This window comes from Salvelinus namaycush, chromosome 6 (assembly GCF_016432855.1).
Source record: "Salvelinus namaycush isolate Seneca chromosome 6, SaNama_1.0, whole genome shotgun sequence".
In the NCBI taxonomy this organism is placed as follows: Eukaryota; Metazoa; Chordata; class Actinopteri; order Salmoniformes; family Salmonidae; genus Salvelinus; species Salvelinus namaycush.
In genome coordinates, this window is record NC_052312.1 from 49,328,429 (window position 1) to 49,346,477 (window position 18,049).

The 18,049-nt window shown below is 45.0% G+C and overlaps 1 protein-coding gene across 1 annotated transcript in view; it reads left to right on the plus strand.

The window, feature by feature from the left end:
* Nucleotides 1–6,684: 6,684 nt before the first annotated feature.
* Nucleotides 6,685–18,049, plus strand: part of LOC120049172 (oxysterol-binding protein-related protein 8-like) — a 31,195-nt gene continuing 19,830 nt past the window's right edge. Inside the window, exons 1-8 of the mRNA XM_038995401.1 lie at nt 6,685–6,730; nt 7,068–7,138; nt 11,864–11,944; nt 12,641–12,652; nt 12,743–12,844; nt 13,074–13,277; nt 16,385–16,469; nt 17,215–17,377. Coding sequence (XP_038851329.1) covers nt 6,685–6,730; nt 7,068–7,138; nt 11,864–11,944; nt 12,641–12,652; nt 12,743–12,844; nt 13,074–13,277; nt 16,385–16,469; nt 17,215–17,377 — 764 coding nt within the window. The remainder of the gene's footprint in view (nt 6,731–7,067; nt 7,139–11,863; nt 11,945–12,640; nt 12,653–12,742; nt 12,845–13,073; nt 13,278–16,384; nt 16,470–17,214; nt 17,378–18,049) is intronic.

An 18,049-nucleotide genomic window follows, 5' to 3' on the forward strand; every position in this document is an offset into this window, starting at 1 on the left:
TTGGTTAAGGGTACTTTAAACAGCAAGTCTATTTTTTTACACCTCCTTATCCTCTCTTTGTCCTGTTGTCTAAAGGAGAACTCACCAGACCCATTGTCAGTTTGCACAGTAAGCAAGCAGCCTTTTCATTTGTCGTTAGTTTGTTTGTTGTTGGAGCTTTGTGTTGTAGTTACCAGCCGTTGGCGACCGACGGCCGTCATTTTTGGCCCGCTTCTAAATGTAGATTCGGTTTGCACTCATGTTTGCAAGTTACGACCGGCACTCTGTTCAGAGGTGCTGATTACTCTCGGCCGGTAGACGCTCGACAATGCTAGCGGTCTGTCCGTGCCTTTAGTGTGTGTGTGTGTGTGTGTGTGTGTGTGTGTGTGTGTGTGTGTGTGTGTGTGTGTGTGTGTGTGTGTGTGTGTGTGTGTGTGTGTGTGTGTGTGTGTGTGTGTGAGAACTGTCTGTCTGCACAAGATAGCAGTGAATAGGCTTTGAGTAGCCTGATTACCCAAGAGCCTCTCCTTCAAGCCTAAACGCATCTCTCTCCCCTTTCTCTAGGTTTTGGTAATGAGATGGTGTTCGTTGCATAACCAATTTCCTTTTTGAAGATGGAGGAGACAAACCCTGGAGAGTCTCACTGAGTGTGCCCCGACCCAACCCTAGTGCCCTAGACCATATATTGGAAATAGGAAGGGTCCTTCTAAGTGCACTTGGGGCCACTTATCTACCTTGTCTCCATGGAGATGAGCTTGTTGAGTGTGTTCTGAGGATGTGTGGGGCCTGGAGGAGCCTCTCAAGCGCCCCTCTCCAGTCTGTCGTCATTTCATCCCACGACATTGTCCTCAGATCTCCACAAAACGAGACGTGTTGTTTAAAACATACATATATATTACATAACGTGTTGTTTAAAACATACATATATATTACATAACGTGTTGTTTAAAACATACATATATATTACATAACGTGTTGTTTAAAACATACATATATATTACACAACGTGTTGTTTAAAACAGACATATATATTACATAACGTGTTGTTTAAAACATACATATATATTACATAACGTGTTGTTTAAAACATACATATATATTACATAACGTGTTGTTTAAAACATACATATATATTACACAACGTGTTGTTTAAAACATACATATATATTACACAACGTGTTGTTTAAAACATACATATATATTACATAACGTGTTGTTTTTGAAACCCAACAGCAGCTTTTGATTGTGCTTGTGAGACGATCAATCTTGTAATAATCATTCTATTTCATAGACCTAATATATATTGTAATTGTTGACAACCCTCAATAGTAGCTCCTGATTGTGCTGCGTATGTTGAGGTGGTTGTGGTGGCAGATCTCAGGAGACATGTCATATGCCCTTATGTCTATAGAATTTGTAGTCCGTGAATCATCTTCAGTCATTTATATTCATGGTATTGAGGGTTATGAGTAGAATCCATACCAGAGCATTGGCCTCTGATGCTCAACGTGTCCCTTCTCCACTTGTTAATGACGTAAGGTGTGTTTTACAGCGGGCATTAATTTGACACAGATAAAGGCAGGGGCCCTGTCTCTGTTTGTTTTATAGCAGGAGAGCTGCTTCGTGCTGGAGCCAGCCGAATGATTTGAAGCTTGTTACCATACTGATTTATCCTTGTAATACAGCGGTGGAAAGATCAGAACGAGCAGTAAATCTCTCCTCGTAAAATGTAATATATAGCTTTGAGCGGTAGCTGTGATACCCTGCTGCTTTCCAGCCCGGGACTACAGTATGCTATGAATGATTATCTCCATCGCTGCAGTCCATCTTTAAAAGCTTTAGAATTTCTCACTAATGGACCTTTTCACAGAGTAACGGATTGACTACTTAATTATCCCCTTAGTTTGAAGTTTGTCAACCGAAAGGCATTTAGCGATAAATCCCTGAAGAGAGGACCTGTCTAGTTCGACAGAATCTGTTCATGTCAGATCTCAGATCAGATGTTGACGTTGATCTATGCACTGTTTGGATCCAGGCTGGTTGTTTGAGCAGCTTAACCTTGGATATCTCTCATAGTCGTCTCTTAATGGCTGCAGTGAGAACAGCAGATTGAGAATGTCCTCTCTGACTCAGTGGCAATGTTCCTCCTGTTAGTGATCTGGCAATCTGCTTTGGCACAGACAAGGTCCTATTTCTCTCTCTCTCTTTCTGTGTGTGTGTGTGTGTGTGTGTGTGTGTGTGTGTGTGTGTGTGTGTGTGTGTGTGTGTGTGTGTGTGTGTGTGTGTGTGTGTGTGTGTGTGTGTGTGTGTGTGTGTGTGTGTGTGTGAGGTTGGCACCAGGGGGCTGTGTCAATCACAGCTCATTTTCTATCAGATGTTGTCAATCTCACACCAGTGAATCAGAAACAACACTTTAAGACAGCTGTCATACTGATCTGCTTTTCAGACTGCTGAGATCTAGGATGCATCCCTACTCCCTATATAGTGCACTACATTTTACCAGAGTCATATGGGCCCTAAAGAGAATTTGGGACGCAGTCCTAATGAATTATTCACAAGCTCCCTTGCTGTGCAACATGCAGGTGATTGAACTTCCCCTACTTTCATCTTAGTGGGAGCATTTAGACATGAGGAACCTGGATTAGAATTAGTGGGCTATAAGGTTCTATTATCAGGGCCAGGTGTTCAGCCCCTGACAGAGAAATCCATCTCTGAAAGTGCAGTAACTTTCCATATGCCAATGTAACTTGTGGACTTGGTGAAGCCTGTCTCCTGTGGGCGTCATGTCGCTGTGTGTACCATCTGCATCCTAAAATCTGGTACCCTGTATATAGTGTGTAGGGAATAGGGTGTGATTTGGGATTTAGCCTGACTATCTGACTCATTAAACCAAACTAGGGCTGGGAACTGACCTCACGATACAATGTTATCACTATACCAAATATCTCCTACATCTGCACATTGATCTGGTACTGGTACTCCCTGTGTATAGATCCACATTGATCTGGTACTGTTACTCCCTGTATATAGCTCCACATTGATCTGGTACTGGTACTCTCTGTGTATAGATCCACATTGATCTGGTACTGGTACTCTCTGTGTATAGCTCCACATTGATCTGGTACTGGTACTCTCTGTGTATAGCTCCACATTGATCTGGTACTGGTACTCTCTGTGTATAGATCCACATTGATCTGGTACTGGTACTCTCTGTGTATAGCTCCACATTGATCTGGTACTGGTACTCCCTGTATATAGCTCCACATTGATCTGGTACTGGTACTCCCTGTATATAGCTCCACATTGATCTGGTACTGGTACTCTCTGTATATAGCCCCACATTGATCTGGTACTGGTACTCTCTGTATATAGATCCACATTGATCTGGTACTGGTACTCTCTGTGTATAGCTCCACATTGATCTGGTACTGGTACTCTCTGTGTATAGCTCCACATTGATCTGGTACTGGTACTCTCTGTGTATAGATCCACATTGATCTGGTACTGGTACTCTCTGTGTATAGATCCACATTGATCTGGTACTGGTACTCTCTGTATATAGATCCACATTGATCTGGTACTGGTACTCTCTGTGTATAGATCCACATTGATCTGGTACTGGTACTCTCTGTATATAGTGCCACATTGATCTGGTACTGGTACTCTCTGTGTATAGATCCACATTGATCTGGTACTGGTACTTTCTGTATATAGATCCACATTGATCTGGTACTGGTACTTCCTGTGTGTAGCTCCACATTGATCTGGTACTGGTACTCTCTGTGTATAGATCCACATTGATCTGGTACTGGTACTCCCTGTATATAGCTCCACATTGATCTGGTACTGGTACTCTCTGTGTATAGATCCACATTGATCTGGTACTGGTACTCTCTGTGTATAGATCCACATTGATCTGGTACTGGTGATCCCTGTATATAGCTCCACATTGATCTGGTACTGGTACTCTCTGTGTATAGATCCACATTGATCTGGTACTGGTACTCTCTGTGTATAGATCCACATTGATCTGGTACTGGTACTCTCTGTGTATAGATCCACATTGATCTGGTACTGGTACTCTCTGTGTATAGATCCACATTGATCTGGTACTGGTACTCTCTGTGTATAGATCCACATTGATCTGGTACTAGTACTCCCTGTGTATAGATCCACATTGATCTGGTACTGGTACTCTCTGTGTATAGCTCCACATTGATCTGGTACTGGTATTCCCTGTGTATAGCTCCACATTGATCTGGTACTGGTACTCCCTGTGTATAGCTCCACATTGATCTGGTACTGGTACTCCCTGTATATAGCCCCACATTGATCTGGTACTGGTACTCCCTGTATATAGCTCCACATTGATCTGGTACTGGTACTCCCTGTATATAGCCCCACATTGATCTGGTACTGGTACTCCCTGTATATAGCTCTACATTGATCTGGTACTGGTACTCCCTGTGTATAGCTCCACATTGATCTGGTACTGGTACTCCCTGTATATAGCTCTACATTGATCTGGTACTGGTACTCCCTGTATATAGCTCCACATTGATCTGGTACTGGTACTCCCTGTATATAGCTCTACATTGATCTGGTACTAGTACTCCCTGTATATAGCTCTACATTGATCTGGTACTGGTACTCCCTGTATATAGCTCCACATTGATCTGGTACTGGTACTCCCTGTATATAGCTCCATCTTGTGTATTTCTTTATTATTATTATTATTATCATTTTTTAACTCTGCATCTTCAGGAAAGGTTCGTGAGCAAGTATTTCACTGTAAAGTCTACACCAATTGTATTTGATTTGATACTTATGTGCAAATACACTACCGGTCCAAGGGTCGAGAACACCTACTTATTCAAAGGTTTTTCTTTTTTTTACTGTTTTCTACATTGTAGAGTAATAGTGAAGACATCAAAACTATGAAATAACACATATGGAATCATGTGGTAACCAAAAAAGTGTTAAACAAATCAAAATATATTTTATATTTGAGATTCTTCAAAGTAGCCACCCTTTGCCTTGATGACCGCTTTGCATACTCTTGGCATTCTCTCAACCAGCTTCATGAGGTAATCACCTGGAATGCATTTCAATTAACAGGTGTGCCTTCTTAAAAGTTGATTTGTGTAATTTATTTCCTTTTTAATGCGTTTGAGCCAATCAGTTGTGTTGTGACAAGGTAGGGGGGTATCCAGAAGATAGCCCTATTTGGTAAAAGACCAAGTCCATATTATGGCAAGAACAGCTCAAATAAGCGAAGAGAAACGACAGTCCATCATTACTTTAAGACATGTCAGTCAATACGGGAAATTTCAAGAACTTTGTCAGTTTCTTCACGTGCAGTCGCAAAAACCATCAAGCGCTATGATGAAACTGGCTCTCATGAGGACCACCAGAGGAAAGGAAGACACAGAGTTACCTCTGCTGCAGAGGATAAGTTCATTAGAGTTACCAGCCTAAGAAATTGCAGCCCAAATAAATGCTTCACAGAGTTCAAGTAACAGACACATCTCAACATCAACTGTTCAGAGGAGATTGTGTGAATCAGGCATTCATGATCGAATTGCTGCAAAGAAACCACTACTAAAGGACACCAATAAGAAGAAGAGACTTGCTTGGGCCAAGAAACACTAGCAATGGACATTAGAACGGTGGAAATTTGTCCTTTGGTCTGATGAGTCCAAATTGGAGCTTTTTGGTTTCGACTGCTGTGTCTTTGTGAGATTCGGTGTGGATGAATGGATGATCTCTGCATGTGAATTTCCTAACGTAAAGCCTTAATGAGGTGTGGGGATACGCCATCCCATCTGGTTTGCGCATAGTGGGACTATCATTTGTTTTTCAACAGGACAATGACCCAACACACCTCCAGGCTGGTTAAGGGCTATTTTACCAAGAAGGAGAGTGATACAGTGCTGCATCAGATGACCTGGCCTCCACAATCCCCGACCTCAACCAAATTGAGATGCTTTGGGATTAGTCGGACCGCAGAGTGAAGGAAAAGAAGCCAACAAGTGCTCAGCATATGTGGGAATTGCTTCAAGACTGTTGGAAAAGCATTCCAGGTGAAGCTGGTTGAGAGAATGCCAAAAGTGTGGCTATTTGAAGAATCTCAAAAATAAAATATATTTTGATTTGTTTAACCATTTTTTGGTTACTACATGATTCCATATGTGTTATTTCATAGTTTTGATGTCTTCACTATTCTTCTACAATGTAGAAAATAGTTTTTAAAAAATAAAGAAAAACCCTTGAATGAGTAGGTGTTCTAAAAGTTTTGACCGGTAGTGTACATGTATTGTGATTTTATATGTAGTGTGATTCGATACTGTGATTTTACATCGATTTGATATTCCAAACATATTGCTCACCTTATGTCTGCTGCAGAGACGAGCGAGAGCATGAGAAAATGAGTTTCGATTGGTCAGGGAAATAGAAGTGCTGAAAACATGTTGGCTCACTATTTCAAAAGAAGATGGAGAACAAGCTATAGGATGAAAAACAGTCTTCCTACAGTCGCGCTACTTTGAGTCAAATGTTGATATATCATCCAAAAATAATATTGTGATTTGTAACCAAACATTTTTTTCCCGCATCACTAATCCAAATGATATTATCAATCTATAGCTGTGTGCCTCTGTGTCTGTCCTTCCTGACTTTGCGCTCATTACAAAATGGGCTGTGACGATGGAGGCACTGGCCATTAAATATTCAGAGGGACTGGAGGCTTCTGGTAAAGAGCAGGGCCTGTACACAGGGGACTGCTGCTGTTCTCTCACAACAGCCACTGGGATTTTAAAGGGGGAGCTCAGCTGTGGTTGGCTTGCTGGAAAGTACTCTCCATTTAGTCTGACCTTGCTGACGGACGGTGTTAGGTGGCTCTGGGGTAAAGTTTCCCCTAGGTACAGATCTAGGATCAGCTTCCCCTTCCCCAATCCGAACCTTAACCATTAGTGGGGGAAATGCAAAACTGACCCAAGATCAGCGTCTAGGGGCAACTTCACCCTCCACCATTTCAGTGCCTCAGGGACACATGGATGACGTTTGGGCTGATTGGTTTCTCTCTTCAGGTTTCGACCGGGGGAAAGAAGATTCCCTGCCTCCGAAAGAGGACTCCTCTCACTCCATATCCAAGAGCAAGGTACGGTCCAAAAATACACCCCAAACTTCCTCTCCTCTCACAGCTCTCCTCTCCTTTCTCTCTTTACAGGATGTACAAGGTCAGAAAACATACCCATCCACTCACTCTGAAGCAGAAACTTTTGAAATCGACTTTATTTCTTTGGCCAAAGTCCCCAACCATTAAAGCCTCATGCTTTACCATCAACTCTTTATGAGCAAGTAGGAGAGGAGAGGAGAGGGGGAGAGTAGGAAGGGAGGGTGCTGATGAAACCCCATTTCAGTGTGTAAGACATAGTGCTAATGAGACCAGAGAGTAAGGGAGTTACTGTAAAAGAACAAGCCAACAACTACAACCTCGCCACGGCTGTGAGCTTCATTCATTATTAATCACATGTACATCAAACCGTCATCAAACACAGAAACACAACCGTTCCAGACTAGGCCTCAACAGAACCCACTGTTCAACTTCCAATGAGAACTAAGGCCTAGGGTTGCACAATTCTGCTTACTTTCCCAGACATCCAAGGGTTTCTAGAAATCCTGGTTGGTGGATTCCATTGAATAGGAGAGAGAAAGAGAGGAGTGTGCTGAAATAGCAGTGGGCTGGATTTGAACCCACACTACAGCGGTATATTTGTTCCATAGGCAGTGGCTGTAATGTTTTTCCAATAATAAAACAGTGACAGCATAAATATATACATAAATACAGACATGCCTATAGACAACCACAACACAGGACAGTAACAAAACAAATACACCAGCCAGAAAAAGGTTTACATTGTGCATATCTCAAACTAGGAATGAGATGAACTAAGTTCAGTATATCTCCTTATTTTGGATGTTATGAAGGAGATGTCTGAGGACCAGGTGAATATTACTATAGTGGCTTCATCTCTGTGGATTCTAGCGCTGGACCTCTCCAGAGTTAAGATGTCTCAAGACACCATGTTGATTTAGCCAGCTGAAGTGCTTGGCTTTTGATGCAGCATTCACATTATGAGCACCCCACGTAGGCTAATCAAATGCCGCTGACAAGGGTGACTAGATAAAAATGCAAAGAAGTTTGACTAGTTGAAAGACTTGCTGTGTCACGATCTTCAAAGCTATCAACTGAGACAATGTTTTGATGTTTCTTCACTGTCCTCAGTGTAATTCCACCTCCACTGAAAACTTTGCATCACTTTAAAAAAAAAAAAAAAATGTTGGTTGATTTTTAGTCTTCAGAACCTGCAGTGGCACGTCCCACCTTCTTAATACAGTACCTAATCAAGGTAGTCCTCAACATTTTCAATGTCCTCAAGCATTTCCTGTTCTTATTTTCAAGTGAGTTCAGACTAAAGAGAAAATCAGCAGACCAATCAGTCAATGTTAGGCACTGCTGTTGAATTTAGTTTGGATGGTAGGTGTTAGAATAGTCCTCTCCTCTTTACTCCAGTCCTCTGCTCTCCTCTTTACTCCAGTCCTCTCCTCTTTACTCCAGTCCTCTCCTCTTTATGTCAGTCCTCTCCTCTTTACTCCAGTCCTCTGCTCTCCTCTTTACTCCAGTCCTCTCCTCTTTACTCCAGTCCTCTCCTCTTTACTCAAGTCCTCTGCTCTCCTCTTTACTCCAGTCCTCTCCTCTTTGTCAGTCCTCTCCTCTTTACTCCAGTCCTCTCCTCTTTACGTCAGTTCTCTCCTCTTTACTCCAGTCCTCTCCTCTTTGTCAGTCCTCTCCTCTTTACTCCAGTCCTCTCCTCTTTACTCCAGTCCTCTCCTCTTTACTACAGTCCTCTCCTCTTTATGTCAACCCTCTCCTCTTTACTCCAGTCCTCTGCTCTTTACTCCAGTCCTCTCCTCTTTACGTCAGTCCTCTCCTCTTTGTCAGTCCTCTCCTCTTTACTCCAGTCCTCTCCTCTTTACTACAGTCCTCTCCTCTTTATGTCAATCCTCTCCTCTTTATGTCAACCCTCTCCTCTTTATGTCAACCCTCTCCTCTTTACTCCAGTCCTCTGCTCTTTACTCCAGTCCTCTGCTCTTTACTCCAGTCCTCTGCTCTTTACTCCAGTCCTCAGCTCTTTACTCCAGTACTCTCCTCTTTACTCCAGTCCTCTCCTCTTTACTACAGTCCTCTGCTCTTTACTCCAGTCCTCTGCTCTTTACTCCAGTCCTCTGCTCTTTACTCCAGTCCTCTCCTCTTTACTCCAGTCCTCTGCTCTTTACTCCAGTCCTCTGCTCTTTACTCCAGTCCTCTCCTCTTTACTCCAGTACTCTCCTCTTTACTCCAGTACTCTCCTCTTTACTCCAGTCCTCTGCTCTTTACTCCAGTCCTCTCCTCTTTACTCCAGTCCTCTCCTCTTTACTCCAGTCCTCTGCTCTTTACTCCAGTCCTCTGCTCTTTACTCCAGTCCTCTGCTCTTTACTACAGTCCTCTGCTCTTTACTCCAGTCCTCTGCTCTTTACTCCAGTCCTCTCCTCTTTACTCCAGTCCTCTGCTCTTTACTCCAGTCCTCTGCTCTTTACTCCAGTCCTCTCCTCTTTACTCCAGTCCTCTCCTCTTTACTCCAGTCCTCTGCTCTTTACTCCAGTCCTCTCCTCTTTACTCCAGTCCTCTGCTCTTTACTCCAGTCCTCTGCTCTTTACTCCAGTCCTCTCCTCTTTACTCCAGTCCTCTCCTCTTTACTCCAGTCCTCTGCTCTTTACTCCAGTCCTCTGCTCTTTACTCCAGTCCTCTGCTCTTTACTCCAGTCCTCTGCTCTTTACTCCAGTCCTCTGCTCTTTACTCCAGTCCTCTGCTCTTTACTCCAGTCCTCTGCTCTTTACGCCAGGCCTCTGCTCTTTACTCCATTCCTCTGCTCTTTACTCCAGTCCTCTCCTCTTTACTACAGTCCTCTCCTCTTTACTACAGTCCTCTGCTCTTTACTCCATTCCTCTGCTCTTTACTCCAGTCCTCTCCTCTTTACTACAGTCCTCTCCTCTTTACTACAGTCCTCTCCTCTTTACTACAGTCCTCTGCTCTTTCCTCTTTACTCCAGTCTTCTTCACTCCAGTCTTCTCCTCTTTACTCCAGTCCTCTGCTCTTTCCTCTTTACTCCAGTCTTCTTCACTCCAGTCTTCTCCTCTCCTCTTCACTCCAGTCCTCTCCTCTTTACTACAGTCCTCTCCTCTTTACTACAGTCCTCTCCTCTTTACTCCAGTCCTCTGCTCTTTCCTCTTTACTCCAGTCTTCTTCACTCCAGTCTTCTCCTCTTCACTCCAGTCCTCTCCTCTTTACTCAAGTCTTCTCCTCTCCTCTTTACTCTAGTCTTCTCCTCTCCTCTTTACTCCAGTCCTCTCCTCTTTACTCCAGTCCTCTCCTCTTTACTCCAGTCTTCTCCTCTTTACTCTAGTCTTCTCCTCTTTACTCCAGTCCTCTCCTCTTTACTCCAGTCTTCTCCTCTTTACTCCAGTCTTCTCCTCTCCTCTTTACTCTAGTCTTCTCCTCTCCTCTTTACTCCAGTCTTCTCCTCTCCTCTTTACTCCAGTCTTCTCCTCTCCTCTTTACTCTAGTCTTCTCCTCTCCTCTTTACTCCAGTCTTCTCCTCTTTACTCCAGTCTTCTCCTCTCCTCTTTACTCCAGTCTTCTCCCCTCCTCTTTACTCCAGTACTCTCCTCTCCTCTTTACTCCAGTCTTCTCCTCTCCTCTTTACTCCAGTCTTCTCCTCGCCTCTTTACTCCAGTCCTCTCCCCTCCTGTTTACTCCAGTACTCTCCTCTCCCCCTCCCCCTCTCCTGTACCTACCAGTTTTTTTCTGAGCCGTTAAGTGGCCCTGCCTCATGAAGCTCTCACCCTGCTCTCTCTGTCTACTCTCTGCTAATGGAACTCTATTAGGCCCTGGCTTCAGCTAAGAGTCATGCCTGTGTAGAATCCAGCTCCTTGGTTAGCGTTAGCCAAGCTAGCGCAGGACTAAACAAAGGGCTTGACAGGCTGAGCAGGGCATAAGGTAAGGCCCACAGCGTTGTTCGTGGTAGCCTCAACTGAGACTGCTATTACTATTGCAGGACTTCCATTGGGGGCTGTTGTCATGGTGGTATTAGAGGCCTGTTGTCTTCCAGGTGTCAGGATACTCTCAAGGCTCCTTTATTGAGATTCACTTCAGAAGCCAAAAAAGCAGGGGGTTGTCTTAAACCAAGGGTGACTCCAGACTCCAGATGAGTGTGTGTGTACCTAGTATGATTGCGTAAATCAATCTGACTGGTGCTAAAGTTTGAGTGTCGCCCAGCCAACTCTAATACAGCAGTCTATTGGATGGGAATGTTTTCCCAGGGACTCAAAGTGCTTTACATAGTAAGAGGGGTAACTCACCTCATCCAACCGCCAATGTGTAGCACCCACCCACCCCATTTTGAGCCAGACAGCTCCCCAGTTTGAGCCAGACAGCTCTCCGTTTTGAGCCAGACAGCTCCCCAGTTTGAGCCAGACAGCTCCCCAGTTTGAGCCAGACAGCTCCCCAGTTTAAGCCAGACAGCTCCCCAGTTTGAGCCAGACAGCTCCCCAGTTTGAGCCAGACAGCTCTACGTTTTGGGCCAGACAGTTCTGCGTTTTGGGCCAGACAGCTCTGCGTTTTGGGCCAGACAGCTCCCCACATGCTCATCACATCCAGTAATACAGTAAGACTTCTGTCCTAGTGTGACCAGAAACAGAAGCTGTTTGTCTCATAGGTTAGAAGGGTACTAGTGAGACATTCCCAGCTGACTATAAGCTCACTTCCTCCTCCATGTCTCCACAGTCAGAGTCCAAGCTCTACAATGGCTCCGACAAGGATGTCTCGTCGTCCGGTAACAAGCTCACCAAGAAGGAGTCGCTCAAGGTAAGTAGGGAGACTAACAGCAGAGACCAGCCTACGGATGATCTTATAGTAAGTAGCTTGTCAGAACGGCCCTTGGGGCAGGAGCCTGTTTCTGTAGCGTGAGCAGCTTGATGTAGAAGTACAACCCCTGGACAGGACTCTAGACATTAGGGGAAACACTGTAGCATGATGTTAGTGTGTGGCCCCTGCAGGTACAGCTAGGGGAAACACTGTAGCATGATGTTTGTGTGTGGCCCCTGCAGGTACAGCTAGGGGTAACACTGTAGCATGATGTTTGTGTGTGGCCCCTGCAGGTACAGCTAGGGGTAACACTGTAGCATGATGTTTGTGTGTGGCCCCTGCAGGTACAGCTAGGGGTAACACTGTAGCATGATGTTTGTGTGTGGCCCCTGCAGGTACAGCTAGGGGGAACACTGTAGCATGATGTTTATGTGTGGCCCCTGCAGGTACAGCTAGGGGAACACTGTAGCGTGATGTTTGTGTGTGGCCCCTGCAGGTACAGCTAGGGGTAACACTGTAGCATGATGTTTATGTGTGGCCCCTGCAGGTACAGCTAGGGGTAACACTGTAGCATGATGTTTATGTGGCCCCTGCAGGTACAGCTAGGGGTAACACTGTAGCGTGATGTTTATGTGGCCCCTGCAGGTACAGCTAGGGGTAACACTGTAGCGTGATGTTTTTGTGTGGCCCCTGCAGGTACAGCTAGGGGTAACACTGTAGCATGATGTTTGTGTGTGGCCCCTGCAGGTACAGCTAGGGGAAACACTGTAGCGTGATGTTTGTGTGTGGCCCCTGCAGGTACAGAAGAAGAACTACCGTGAAGAGAAGAAGAGAGCCACCAAGGAGCTCCTCAGCACCATCACAGACCCCTCTGTTATTGTCATGGCTGACTGGCTCAAGGTTCGACTTGCCCTACTTCTTGTTTCTGGACTGTACACAGCGTGGGCCATGTGCTGCAATTACTTGAATATTACTGTACATGCAACAAACTGTAAAGCCATAAGAATCTATTGAAGTTTCTCCAGAATTTTCAAAAGTGAAATAGATATTTGAACATAGTTTATTAGACATGATGTTTGGTGTATTTTATGTCTGAGTGTGTGTGTTTGGCCACGTGTCTGCACCTCAGATCCGGGGTACTCTGAAGAGCTGGACCAAGCTGTGGTGTGTGCTGAAGCCGGGGGTTCTTCTCATCTACAAGACCCATAAGAACGGCCAGTGGGTGGGCACGGTGCTGCTCAACGCCTGTGAGCTCATCGAGAGACCCTCAAAGAAGGACGGCTTCTGTTTCAAACTCTTCCACCCGCTGGAGCAGTCCATCTGGGCAGTCAAGGTAATAATAATAGTACATTTATTTTATATAGAGCTTTTCATTACAACAGCGTCTTAAAGTCGCTTTAAAAACAACAACTAATTCAAGGTGATCTGTTGGGCGATGGCTTCCACAACTTCAGATAATAATGATGATAAGATGGAGAGCGATAGAGTTTCTAGTCAGACCTGCACAATGGCCTTAGGTAAGGGAGACATCATTTCATTTAATGGAGTGGTATGTGCACATCCATAAAAGCCCCTTGTCCCAAATGCTGGATCAGACAGGATAATGTAGAACAAAAACATAAATCTGTCTGCACACTGGTATAATACTCTGGTATAATACTGCCTAAGTACATTTTTGTTCAGACATCATTAAATGACTAACCTGAGTACCGCTCTCTTTAGCTAATCCACTCCCTACTCCATGGCCCTTCTGCCATCTTCACATGCGAACATTCAATCATTCATTCCATCCCTTTTACAGCTATCCGAGTTTGTATCATGTTGCTAAGCAACCGTGTTTTGTTTGTCCAAAGAAAACCAGTCTTTCAAAAGTTGCTAGCTCACATCTAAATTCTCCAATTAAATACATGCATACAATAAATACATTCCAACCACAAAACTTCTTAGTACAACTACTTGTCTAGCTCACAGCTAAATGTTTGTTTTTGACTTTGTTCTAAATTCTAATTCTATTTTCGAGGCTCCACATGTTTTCATGGATAATGTTATTGTTATTTCCAACAACCAATAGAGGGGTTGGTTGTTTAGAAACAAAAGGGACGCCTGCACAACTATGGGGCAAAACAGACGGGTTGGCTTAGATTGTTGACAACATGTTAACTATATTTCAGCTCCAGTGTTTATTGAAAACAAATACATTTGCACAATGAGCACTTGTCTCTCATATTGTTACAGTTGTTGTTTAGCTAGATAGCACATTTGTGCCCTATTAGCATTGCCATGAAATCAGTCAAACACCTCAAAACAAGACGTGGTCTCAAGAACAAGCTGAAACACGCCGCCTAGGATTCCCCACGCGGCAGCCTCTTGTCATCGTAGCTAGCTATCTGACCATCCAGAATCTCAACAACTCACAGATCAAGAACAAGCTGAAACACGCCACCTAGGATTCCCCACGCGGCAGCCTCTTGTCATCGTAGCTAGCTATCTGACCATCCAGAATCTCAACAACTCACAGATCAAGAACAAGCTGAAACACGCCACCTAGGATTCCCCACGCGGCAGCCTCTTGTCATCGTAGCTAGCTATCTGACCATCCAGAATCTCAACAACTCACAGATCAAGAACAAGCTGAAACACGCCACCTAGGATTCCCCACGCGGCAGCCTCTTGTCATCGTAGCTAGCTATCTGACCATCCAGAATCTCAACAACTCACAGATCAAGAACAAGCTGAAACACGCCGCCTAGGATTCCCCACGCGGCAGCCTCTTGTCATCGTAGCTAGCTATCTGACCATCCAGAATCTCAACAACTCACAGATCAAGAACAAGCTGAAACACGCCGCCTAGGATTCCCCACGCGGCAGCCTCTTGTCATCGTAGCTAGCTATCTGACCATCCAGAATCTCAACAACTCACAGATCAAGAACAAGCTGAAACACGCCGCCTAGGATTCCCCACGCGGCAGCCTCTTGTCATCGTAGCTAGCTATCTGACCATCCAGAATCTCAACAACTCACAGACTTCTGCCCCATTGAAACGCGCACATTGTTTTCGTGACGTTGTCAACTAAACCATGTATGAGCACCTCTGCTGTAAATCCAGCGCATATTGAACGTTGAGATTGCCGAAAGGCCAATCTTTTTGGCAATGGCAAGGAGTGGAATGTTAGCTAAAGAGACTGGTACTCAAGACTATTCAATTACCACAAGATAAAACCTTTTGATTAGCCAGACGCGCTTCAGCCGTCACATCCTGGTCAAAGTTCTGGGTCTTTCATTTCAATTAAATACAATTAAATATTCCATTTTCCCCCCTTTCCTCCCCTGTCAATAAGAATGTTAACATAATGATGCACACAATTAACATGTAGATTGTCTAGCTGAAGGTTCTGCACATTCCAGATGATAATTGCTGCACGTTTTACCTGCTTTATCACATTAGGTTCATCTCTGTGTGAAGTTGTCACCGTGGAAATCTCAGTTGGAGCGACAGCACTTCAGTGTTTCATCTACCATGTAAATATGTTGTGAGGGTAGTAGTGACAGTATAACGATGCCCCCTAAACCAGGGATCATCCACTAGATTCAGCCGTGGGATGCTTTTATTATTGTTGAGCGACTGGTTGGGGGGCCGGAACATAATTACTAATAATTAGTAGACTGCAAATTGACCGCTAGAAGCCCAAACAGATATAATATTTAACTAAAACATAATCATTTCAAACCTTGCTTACATTTGCTTACGATCACATCTCTATATAATGCACGGGGATACTTGAGAAGAGATTTCCAAAATAAAAATCAATTGGAGCTGATTTCCAGTATTTTATGTCCAACAATTAAAACCATCCACTGGCCCCAGTTGGGGAACCCTGCCCTAAACCTTTTGTCATTAGTAGGCACGACCTGTCACACCCTTACCACTGTAAAATGGACTATGGGTTTATCCCAAATGGCATCAATGGGCCCTAGTCAAAAGTAATGCACTTAAAGGGAATATCAAATCAAATTTTATTTGTCACATGCGCCGAATACAACAGGTGTAGGTAGACCTTAACGTGAAATATTTACATAATAAGAACCAGAGTATGGTGCCATTAGGATGCATGCACGCCATATGAATGACCCTCCAACCAATCAATAAAGGGATTGTTAAACAAAGCACCCTCCCTATTGGACGGCCAAACTGGACATCAGTGTCATCAAAGGGACTTGCCAACAGGACCCATTCTTTCACCCTTGGGGAATGTGATGAGTCATGTTCAGCTGGACATACATACATACACACACACACACACACACACACACACACACACCTTCCCATGGACTTTGGCTTGGTGATAGCTGTCAGTGCCATAGTGGTTGTATAATGTTCCAGAGTGGATGTTTACCAAACCCTCTCTCCTCCCCCCCTCCTCCTCTCTCTCCGTGTGTCAGGGTCCTAAAGGAGAGGCGGTGGGTTCCATCACACAGCCATTACCCGGCAGCCACCTCATCTTCCGCGCCACCTCTGAGTCAGACGGTAAGAGACAGGACGCTGATGTGTTTTCAGATTTGTTCAATATAGTTTTTTCCCACCAATTTGTGTTTATATGATTGAATGCTTTAGTCTGCAGTCTGTGCTGTGTCTGTTAGTGTGGCCATGTTTGTGTGTGTATGTGTGCATGCAAGTGTTTCCTGTTCTTCCATGTGGGTGTGGTCATCTGTATGTGTTTCCTGTTCTTCAATGTGGGTGTGGTTATCTGTATGTGTTTCCTGTTCTTCAATGTGGGTGTGGTCATCTGTATGTGTTTCCTGTTCTTCAATGTGGGTGTGGTTATCTGTATGTGTTTCCTGTTCTTCAATGTGGGTGTGGTTATCTGTATGTGTTTCCTGTTCTTCCATGTGGGTGTGGTTATCTGTATGTGTTTCCTGTTCTTCCATGTGGGAGTGGTTATCTGTATGTGTTTCCTGTTCTTCCATGTGGGAGTGGTTATCTGTATGTGTTTCCTGTTCTTCCATGTGGGAGTGGTTATCTGTATGTGTTTCCTGTTATTCCATGTGGGAGTGGTTATCTGTATGTGTTTCCTGTTCTTCCATGTGGGAGTGGTTATCTGTATGTGTTTCCTGTTCTTCCATGTGGGTGTGGTTATCTGTATGTGTTTCCTGTTCTTCCATGTGGGTGTGGTTATCTGTATGTGTTTCCTGTTCTTCCATGTGGGAATGGTTATCTGTACGTGTGTAGGACTCTAGTGTAACCTGTCAACTCCCCTGTCTCTCTCCACCAGGCCGTTGTTGGATGGATGCTCTGGAGCTGGCTCTGAAGTGCTCCGGCCTCCTGAAGCGGACCATGATCCGAGAGGGCAAGGAGGAGCTGGCCAGCACGGCCGGGGAGAGCTCCCAAATTAACTTCTACAGCCTGCTGCGAGCCCACAACATGCAGGGTTTCCAGTGAGTCTGCCCAGCCTACAGTACGGTCTCTCCGCTCTAGCCCAGCCTACAGTACGGTCTCTCCGCTCTAGCCCAGCCTAGAGTACGGTCTCTCCGCTCTAGCCCAGCCTACAGTACGGTCTCTCCGCTCTAGCCCAGCCTACAGTACGGTCTCTCCGCTCTAGCCCAGCCTACAGTACGGTCTCTCCGCTCTAGTCCAGCCTACAGTACGGTCTCTCCGCTCTAGCCCAGCCTACAGTACGGTCTCTCCGCTCTAGCCCAGCCTACAGTACGGTCTCTCCGCTCTAGCCCAGCCTACAGTACGGTCTCTCCGCTCTAGCCCAGCCTACAGTACGGTCTCTCTGCTCTAGCCCAGCCTACAGTACGGTCTCTCTGCTCTAGCCCAGCCAACAGTACGGTCTCTCTGCTCTAGCCCAGCCTACAGTACGGTCTCTCTGCTCTAGCCCAGCCTACAGTACGGTCTCTCCGCTCTAGCCCAGCCTACAGTACGGTCTCTCCGCTCTAGCCCAGCCTACAGTACGGTCTCTCCGCTCTAGCCCAGCCTACAGTACGGTCTCTCCGCTCTAGCCCAGCCACGGTTGTACCAACCCTCGTCAAACTGAGCCGGCTCAGATGTTTTAATACTATCCTCCTCAGCAGGGTTCAACTATGTTGGATCAGTAACCAGGCCAG